This window comes from Myotis brandtii, unplaced genomic scaffold (assembly GCF_000412655.1).
Source record: "Myotis brandtii unplaced genomic scaffold, ASM41265v1 scaffold1058, whole genome shotgun sequence".
Taxonomy (NCBI): Eukaryota; Metazoa; Chordata; class Mammalia; order Chiroptera; family Vespertilionidae; genus Myotis; species Myotis brandtii.
This window is the reverse complement of record NW_005353572.1, coordinates 137074-147176: the sequence shown is the minus strand read 5'-3', so window position 1 is coordinate 147176 and position 10103 is coordinate 137074. Positions and strand designations below refer to the sequence as shown.

Here is a 10103-nt window from a genome sequence, read left to right as displayed (position 1 = left end):
AGAGAGAGAGAGAGAGAGAGAGAGAGAGAGAAGAGAAGAGAGAGTTGTCCCACTTATTTATGAATTCATTGTTTGATTCTTATATGTGTCCTGGCCAGGGATCGGACCTACAACTTCGGAGTATTAGGACGATGCTCTAACCAACCGAGCTACCCAATGGCCAGAAAGTTTCCATTCTTATTTAAGATAGTTTAAGTTAGGTTTCTGACACTTTTAACCACAATCCTAACTTGTATAGATAGCTCTTAATTCTCAGGATTGAGTGCAGGCTCTGGATCCAGGCTGTCTAGGTTAGAATTCTGTGCAATCAAGGGACAGTCACTTCGTGTTTAAGTTTCCTCATCTATAAAATTTGAATAATATGTCATAGGGTTAATATATGCAAATTACATAGACCAGAGCTCAGGATGCATTAAGTACTTTGTGACTAATAGCTATTGTGATGGTAATAATAATTTTTGTTATTTCACTATCAGTACTTTTATAGAAGCAGGGCAAGAAGACATATTAATCCAAATCCCTTTTGCAGAGATAGACACTGGAAGTGTTGGTCCAACATTAGTAGCTAGAGTATAAGCAAGTTTGTACTGATGCTCCAAGGCCCAGTTCCCACAGAGTGATGCCAAGAAGCCAGGTAACACCTGCAGGTGGATTACAGGAGAGTAACCCTGACTTTAGGAACCTGAATCTTTTCTAATGGTAGTAAGCAGGCAAAACTTTACTAAGGAGAGAGACCTTATCTATATATATAAAAAGCCAAGCGTCACGACCAGAACGACCGATCAACCAGTCACTATGACGTGCATTGACCACCTCTTGGTCCCTCCTGGCAGCCCGCAGGCTCCCATCGCTGGATGGCCACCAGGGAACCATGGGGAACTGGGCTGGGTGGTGGTAGAGCCAGACTGGGGACTGGCAAGCAGGCAGAAGGCAGACCTATTGGTCCCTTCCCCTGGCCTGCAGGCTCCGATCGATCCTCAGTTTCTTCCAAAAGGAATGTGGAGCCTCCACTGCACAGCCTCCTGGGATGCGGACTCACTGCTGTGAGAGGCTCCAGAGCGGAGACTTCAACAAGGATTTCAGCGCCTGCAGTGACCCTCAGCCTTCACTGCTGGGAGGTGGATGGAGAACAACAGATTTAAAGCACAAACACCCTCCTCAGGAAGAACCCGCCACCTCCCTACTCCACAGCCTCTTCTGCCTCTGCAAGAAACTGCGCATGCTCCTCCCCCTGGATGGGTGGGGCCAGAGCTTGAGCTGAGCAGTTTGCCATGGGGGAGGGGCTGGGCCAGTGCTGGGACAGAGGGAGGGAGGGCGGGGCAGGAGCAAGGGGGCAGCCCTGGTTCCCTGCACATCCTCCCACAGGCATAGCCCTTCCTGGTTGAGTTTCCCAGTCATTGTTAGGGTTTTGTCTGTTGACGCTGGCTGTGAAAGGATTCATAAGGGAGAGAAGAGACAGGTGAAGAGAGAGGGTGTTTATTTTACTTCTTTAAAGGGAGCAAAAGGCCAGGTGCCCTTTGATGGCACAAGGCACCTAAGGTAGAGTGGGCTGTCCTTTTGATCGCTGGATGGCGAAAGAGGAACCGGGGTGGGTGGCAGTGGCGGGGCTGGACTGAGGACTGGCAAGTGGGCGTAAGAATGCCCTGATTACAGGCTAGGCCTAGGGCCCCTACCCACGCACGATTTCGTGCGCTGGGCCTCTCGTCTATATTATATTAGCAAGTATCCTGACATTTATGCAAAAAGAGATATCATCTCTGTCTTCCAAGGCTGTTCATTGTACAAACATCCTTGAAAAGATGGTCTGGAATGAAGGGCAGTAAGGGCCTCACTCACAGGACATGCAGAAGTGCAAGAGAGCCCTGAAGAATTGTCTCCTCACACACTTGTATTAGGTTAGATCAGTACTCAGGGTTCATATTGTTAGGGCCAGGCAAAGACTCTTCACAGGTGAGCAATTTATTAACCTATGATCATTTTCCTTTCCTGCACAGCTTTTTAAAATTATTTTTTTAATCCTCACTTGAGGATATTTTTCCATTGATTTTCAGAGTGAGTTGAAGGGGAGAAGAAGGGGGAGAGAAACAGAAAGGGAGACTGAAACATCGATGTGACAGACACATTAACTGGTTACCTCCTGCCCATGCCCCAACCGGGGCTGGGGGTGGAAATGCAACCCAGGTACGTAACCTTGACCAGAAATCAAACCTGCGACCCTTTGATGTGCAGGCAGATGCTCCAATCACTGAGCCACACCAGCCAGGGCCCAGCTGTTCAGTGTTGCTGGAGTTAACTTTTTTTCATTTGCTAGCTTTTCTTTCTACTTATCAATAATTCAATGTCTAATTCTTCCCCCGTTGTCTAAATAACCTATCAAGACATTCAGATACACCAGAATATCAATTTCATTGATATTCTATCAATTTCATATATCTGACAAAGTCTTCTGGAAACTTTTGACCTGCTTTGAACTTGCTGCTCTCTGTGCCTGGGACACAGCTCTTACCCTAGGCTCATACTTGATCATCATCCTTGGGGGTTCTCTTTAACTCCTCTATTAGACAGCCTGCTTCCCTTATTCTATGGATTCTTCTTTTGGTTCACTCTCTTATTTTGATAGAGCCTGGTTTGCAGTGTCTTTTTAAATAAGGAAGGATGCACAAGAGGGAAGTATTTGGGGGCTTTGCATGTATAAAAATGTCTTTCTTCCTTTCTGAAGTTTAAAGGTGTTGCCCCATTGCCTTTTAAAAAAAATTTTATTTTTATTAATTTTAGAGAGAGAGGAAAGGAGAGAGATAGAAATATCCATGAGAGAGACACATCAACTAACCGCCTCCTGCACACACCCTCCCCCACAGGGGATGGAGCTCACAACCCAGGCATGTACTCCAACTGGGAATCAAACCAGGTACCTCTTGGTTCATGGGTTGATGCTCAACCATTTAGGCACATCAGCCAGACTCCATTGCCTTTTTGTTTGCAGTTGTAAATGTTAAGTTTGAAAACATGTCAGATGCTTCTTTCTAAAAACCAGTTGCATAGAAAAAAAATTCAGTCTTCCTGTGTTTTCTTTTATTCTTACACTACTCACACTTCAGAAACCAGCTGTGCGGATTTTTTTTCCCTCACATCAATAAGCACTTCTGTGATAACAGCTGGGTGTCCTGGCATTTAAATAAATTCTGACACATCCGGCTGGTGTGGCTCAGTGACCTATGAACCAGGAGATCACAGTTTGATTCACAGTTAGGGCATTTGCCTGGGTTGAGGGCTTGATCCCCAGTGTGGGGTGTGCAGGAGGCAGCTGATCAATGATTCTCTCTCATCATTGATGTTTCTCTCTCTCTCCCTCTCCCTCTCTAAAATAAAACATATATATTTAAATAAATTAATTAATTCTGACACTATCTACCTGGATAGCATCAGATTCCCCCAGGTTAAGGGCTCAGTCCCACAAGATTGCTCTCCCCTGACTTTAGATGCCAATTGCAAGTCCAGATTGTCACCTGTGCTTTTGACCAAGCAGCTACAAATGGAGATTCCCACAGTGCCCTCCTTGGGTTGATTTAATTTGCTAGAGTGGCTCAGAGGACTCAGGAAAACTTACTGCTTACAAGTTTACTATAAAAGGATATGGTAAAGGATACAGATGAACACTCAGAAGGAAGAGATATGTAAAGGGCATGGAGCTCTTTGCACTCTGGGTGCACCACTCTCCCAGCACCTCCACGTGTTCACCAACTTGGAAGCTCTCTGAACCCTGAACTAGTGGGATTTTTATGGCAGCTTCGTCATGGAGGCATGATCAAACCTAAACTCCATTTCCAGTCTTTCCCCTTTCTGGAAAATGGAGGAATGGGACTGAAAATTCCAAGCTTCTAATCATGACTTGGTCTTTCTAGTCACCAGCCCTGTCCAGGAGTCACCTCAAGACACTCCTACCACCCAGGAAATTCCAAGGGATCTAGGAGCCCTGTGTCAGTAACTGGGATCAAAGACCAAATATTAGAACAAAAGATGCCCCAAGTGCTCTTTAACACTTAGGACAGGGGTGGGAGCCTTTTTTCTGTCAAGGACCATTTGGGTATTTACAACATCACTTGTGGGACATACAAAATTATCAACTTAAAAATTATCCTGCTAGCCTGGCCGGTGTGGCTCACTGGTTGAGTGTCAACCCATGAACCAAGAAGTTGCAGGATCATTCCTGGTTAGGGCACATGCCCGGGTTGTGGGCTTGATCTCCTGTAGGGGGTGTGCAGGAGGCACCTGACTAATGTTTCATCGATGTTTCTATGTCTCTCTCCCATCCTCTCTAAAATTCAATAAAACATTTTTTTCCCAATTGAATTTACCATTTTTCAGGCTTGTTCACTGATGGGACATGTGGATTAAAGTACAAAAGCTTGGAACTGGAGTTTTAAAATATATTTTTACTAGAGACCCAATGCACAAAATTCATGCAAGAGTAGGCCTTCCTTTCCCTGGCTGCTGGCACCGCTTCCCTCTGGCACCTGGGACCCGGGTTTCCCTCCTGCACCCAGGACCCGGGCTTCCCTCGCAGCCCCAGCTTCATCCAGGTCGCCTGGAAGGATGTCCGGTCTAATTAGCATATTATGCTTTTATTATTATAGATTGATTGCAGAGAGGAAGGGAGAGAGAGAGATAGAAACATCAATGAAAGAGGATCATTGATCAGCTGCCTTGAACAAAACATCAGCTCTTGACCTGACAACCCTTTCAGGATGACAAAAAAGCATCTCTCAGGCCACAAAGGAGAAAATGCAAGTCTACTTACTGTTAACATCTCAGGAAATTGTGCTGTGAATATTTTGTACCTTTTTAAAAAAAATTCTTTATTGTTGAATGTGTTACGTATGTCTCCTTTTTCCACCATTGGCCTCTCCCCACCTGCTCCCACCCAGCATATGCCCTCACCCCCCTACTGCCTGAGTCCATTGGTTATGCTTATATGCATGCATACAAGTCCTTTGGTTGATCTCTTACTGCTGGGGTCTTATCCGCATCTACAAGGGTTCAAGGAATCTGGAGAAGGGGCTGTGCATAAATGAATGAAGAGACTAGAGAACAAATATGAATTTGGAAGGCATTTTGGGGTGCCAGATGGAAACTTAGTTCTAGTGACTAAGCTCCCCGAATCTCTGGACCCAGGGCTTTTTATTCACACATTTTACCCTCTAGCAAAGCAGATACATATATCAAAGGTAAGGTTTGGTAAACAGTAAAGGACCATCAGGCTGGGGGAATTGCAGATTTTCAGCCCTGCTGAAAGAGTCCATTCAATCTTTTGAGGACTTCTCGCATTTATTATGACCCGCTGGACTTAGCCTCCAGCAGCACATATACAAGTCTTTTGGTTGATCTCTTCCCCTTCCCCTTCCCCTTCCTACCCTCTAAGGTTTGTCAGTCTGTTCGATGCTTCTGTTTTTGTATCTATATTTGTTCATAGAGCAGGACTCCCTTCAGCAGGGCTCTGGTGCCAGCTGAGTCTTTCCCTTGAGTGTGTTGCTGGTAGAGGAGGTTGGGGGCAGCTCCAGTGTAATCTGAAGATGTCTATTGGGTGCCTTGGCTCAGGGGCCTACTGGGAGGTGCAGACCAAGATCAGCCACTGCCTGTGCCCTGCCCAGGGCCAACTGGCATGAGCTGCAAAGCGAGCTGCACATGGCTGCCACTTGTGCTGGCCTTGGAGGTGTCTGGGAGAGGCCAAGCTGTGAGCTGAGACCAGTTGCTGCTAGTCCCAGGCTTGGCACTACTTAACAAGTTACAGGGCATGCTGAGGCCACATGCTGCTTGTTGGGGTTTGTGGGCCTTTGAGAGATTTTAGGAAAGTCTGCTGCATTAGCCAAGACAGGCTATTTGTATTGAAATGCCACTGGAAGCAGCTTGGGTGGGCCCACAAGTTGGGTGGGCTGGGCTCTTGGGGAACCACCAGGGCAGGGTGAATGATGTTAGCCAGGAAGGTGGAGACTCAGATATGGCCCTGGATCTGTGAAGGGGAAGGCTCAGCAAAGGAACAATGGCCTCTGCCAGCACTTCTGTCTGGAAGAAAGCTGCCCTCCAACCCTCGCCTTGAAGCCAGACAACTCAGTTCCTCCCTTATGTCCCTGGTGCCTTTCAAGCTGCTGCCCTAGCACTGGAGCTCAGAGGGAGTGAATCTAAGTAAGTCTGTGTGCTGGCCCTTTAAGAGGGACGCCTGGGTTTCCAGCCACCTTCTGTTTCACTCAGCCACAATCTCCACTGGTTTTCACATCCAGAAGTTATGGAGAGTTCTCTTCCCAGCACTGGAACCCTGAGCTGGAGATCCTGGTGTGGAGCTGGGACTCCTGGATTCACAGGGGACCTTCCGCAACAGAGATATCCAGATCTGTTTTTTTAACTGTATGTGTAGGTGTGGGATCTGCCTGTTCCTTATCTCTACCTCTCCTACCAGGCTCAGATGTGGGTTCTCTGTATATGCTTAGTTATAGGACTTCTGTTCAGCTAGACTTCAGGTTGCTCTCAGTGATGGTTGTTTATAGTTTTAGTTGTGATTTGATGTAGTTTTGTGGGAAGATGCAAGTGCCGAGGTTACCTACTCAGCCACGTTGACCCGAAGCCTCAGGTTTTTCCTTAACCAGTATCTGAACCCACCACATCTTGACAGATGCTTTAAAGGGTTAATTTTAGATAATAAATCACTTGTTCCCAGTAAACACCACTACAGCATGCAGAGTTCCAGGCGACTATAGCAGCACACGCTAGGTCAATAACAGCACACTTTTCCACTTAAAGGCATGGTGGTTTGCCTTGGGAATAGGGTCACTGTACATTTCCCCAATAGAAAAATATTCCTGGTCCAGGGCGTGGCCAGCAAGTGAAATGTCAGTGCATTCCCACCTGCTGAGCATAAAGAAACCTCTAGGATTGGATCTTACTCTTTTGAGCACCAATATTTTTTTAGTTTAGCTCTCTTTCATGAATAATAAAACATAGTTTCCTGCTTTACTAAAAAAAAAATCCTTGGTGAGGATTAAAAAAATGATCTTATTCTTTTACCTAATTAAGGAAATATATAATTTATATTAAATGAAGTTTTAATAACTTATTTTAAATATTTTATTAGAAGAGACTATTAGGAGGGTTAAATCTAAGTAATCATTACTATTAGCAAAACAAGCTAAGTAAAAACATTAAGCCATGGATTAAATTATATAGCACTGCTTATAACTGTCTATCTTTCACTGTAAGTTTTACACTTGTCCTATCTTTCTCAGCTACATTAGCAAGGCTTTTACTGGGATGGTAATGGAGAGTAAAAACATAAAGCCAAATGCAAAAGGAACAATAGTATTAAATACATTAGCAGCAAATTTACATACAGTACACTTCAATTTGAACTCTGCTCTTTTGAATGGTAAGTATGCTGAAAGCCTCAATGTGTTTAAGATATGACCTGTGAAGCTGAATCTTAGTGGGTGTATAAAAGAATGATGTTGACAAATAATACACTTGAAGTATGTTACAATTATATTTATTAATCCAAGGTAAATTTTTTATAAAGGATCAGGCTGGTAATGCTGCATATATTTTAAACAAATTATTTTAAGATGTAAACCATCACATTTTTTACTAAAGCTGAACAAGCTGTTAAAATTGCTACAGTATATCACGGCTAACCTTTCCATAACTATTTTAAACGGATATGCATTGTAGAGAAAGCAAAGGAAACAGTCAAAGGAGCAAAACTATATTCATAGGAAAGTAAGCCAAAACCATAGTTCTTTTGTTTGTTCCTCATTCCCAAAAGGAGCTACACTACTGAGTGAAGAAATTTTCCAGCTGCATATTGAGGTCACAAATGCAGCTTTAAAGGATTGCCCTGGAGACTATAGCTTTTGCAGGCAATCATGTACAAATAAATTACATTAAAATAAAACTGGATAGTGTTTTGTTATTTTAACACCGAACTGAATGGTGGACTGAAATCAACAGATGAGAAAGAAAATCAAGCTCAAGGCTCACTTTCTCTAAAATGGTAGTACCATTCTAGTTTTATTGATGCATTTCATAAAGTGCAGTGACAAAATAAATAAGATGAAAGAAGCTTTGAGATTAAGATAACTTATTGCTTATATTCTTGATAGCCTATTACCTCTGTGGAAGCTGTAACCATATATAAAAGCTCATTGATCCAGGAAAAATGATTTCCCCCCTTAAATAAAACTCATATTAAGGAATATATAATTATGGTAGCTTTTTCTATAAGACAAGGTTAGCTTAAAGGGCAAATTTATGTGCTATAGACTAAATCCAGATACGGTCAAGTGCTGAGCATTATTTCTGGCTTCAAAATATGATGTATCTGTTTCGCCATCTGGTTGGGGTATGAAAGGCATAGGTTGATTCTGTAGATTTTCCCAGTCCACATCGCTGAAGAGAGGATGATATTTCAACTCTTTGGAAAAATAGAAAACAAAATGAAATAATATGACACCATTACCTAAGCAAGTACTGTTCTATCGGAATGAAGAAGAGACACTCTCACATGTACTTTGCCCTACTTTTATTATGTCACTTTCATAGGCATTTGTTTGTCTGTCTCTCTATTTACCCACATTCTTCTCAATGACACACAGTGTGTCATTTTGTATATCACTTGGTATAGGACAGGTGCCTGACCTGTAGTTGTCAAATGAGTGATTGAATGTTGTTGTTTTTTTTACTTTTATTTTTTTTAAAATTTATTATTTTTTACACATTCTTCTCAATGACACACAGTGTGTCATTTTGTATATCACTTGGTATAGGACAGGTGCCTGACCTGTAGTTGTCAAATGAGTGATTGAATGTTGTTGTTTTTTTTACTTTTATTTTTTTTTAAATTTATTATTTTTTATTATTTTATTTTATTTTTTTATTGTTTTATTGCTTAAAGTATTACAAAGAGTATTACATATGTCTCCTTTTTTTCCCGCCCTTGACAATCCCCTGGCCTCCCCTACCCCCCAGTGTCTTATGTCCATTGGTTATGCTTATATGCATGCATACAAGTCCTTCGGTTAATCTCTTACCCGCCCCCCGCCCGCCTTCCCGCTGTAGGTTGACAGTCTGTTCGAGGTTGCTCTGCCTCTGTATCTTGTTGCCCGTTCTTGCCTTGTGACCAATACCACTGTCTCCAGTCTTTCCAACTAGATCTCTCACTTGATCTCATGTGAAGAGGGCCTGCCATAGACAGAATGCACAGGTTTTCTTCATTAAGTAGGGAAAAGAGGTTGTAAACAGTTCAGTTTTGGGAGGATAACGGTAGTTTTAAAAATGCAAGAAAGTTTGTGAGGCATATTGTAAAAAATAGTATAAAAGGAGCCACTTCAGGAGAGAGCTAGAGCTGCCATCCCAAAGGAACGGACTTGCACTCATCTGCCTCAAACCTTGGGAATATTAAAACTGGGCAAAATAGCCTTTGGGCTAGGCCTAAAGCAGCCTTGTATACCAAACAACTGCTTGCAAAGTCAGCAGGAAAGCACACATCCTAACTATGGACTGAAAATTAAAGACATTTTTTTAGAATTAGCAATACCAGGTTAGCTTATCTGCACATATAGAAATTCCTTCCTTAGCTTATTATTAACCACAGACATCCCTTCTGGTCATGTAATTATTCCCCTTTCCTTTTTCATCAATACCCCTCGTCTTCACTTCCTAATCCAGAACACCATTTGGGTTTCTGCCTGAATTAGTGCTTCCGAATAGCTATTTTCTGGATTTCAGATAAATGCATGTGGCTTTGCCCTTTGACCTTTTATTTTTAGGTTACCAATATCTATGTTGTAAGGATAAAGGAGGGAGGAAGGATAAACGAATATCTATGTAAGAATCATCCAGCCGAACCGGTTTGGCTCAGTGGATAGAGCGTCGGCCTGTGGACTCAAGGGTCCCAGGTTCGATTCCGGTCAAGGGCATGTACCTTGGTTGCGGGCACATCCCCAGTGGGGGGCGTGCAGGAGGCAGCTGATCGATCTCTCTCATCGATGTTTCTAACTCTCTGTCCCTCTTCCTTCTTCTCTGTGAAAAATCAATAAAATATATTAAAAAAAAAAAGCTAC

General features: G+C 43.1%; 1 protein-coding gene across 4 annotated transcripts in view; it reads right to left on the bottom strand.

The window, feature by feature from the left end:
- Positions 1-1958: 1958 nt before the first annotated feature.
- Positions 1959-10103, bottom strand: part of MASTL (microtubule associated serine/threonine kinase-like) — a 41128-nt gene continuing 32983 nt past the window's right edge. For 2 of the 4 annotated variants that reach the window (XM_005856962.2, XM_005856963.2), the window contains exon 12: positions 7571-8455. In XM_005856962.2, coding sequence (XP_005857024.1) covers positions 8298-8455 — 158 coding nt within the window. In that variant the 3' untranslated portion in view covers positions 7571-8297. Of the gene's footprint in view, positions 1982-7570; positions 8456-10103 lie in introns of those variants that run through there. The other 2 variants (XM_014540609.1, XM_014540605.1) reach the window with 2 other exon arrangements.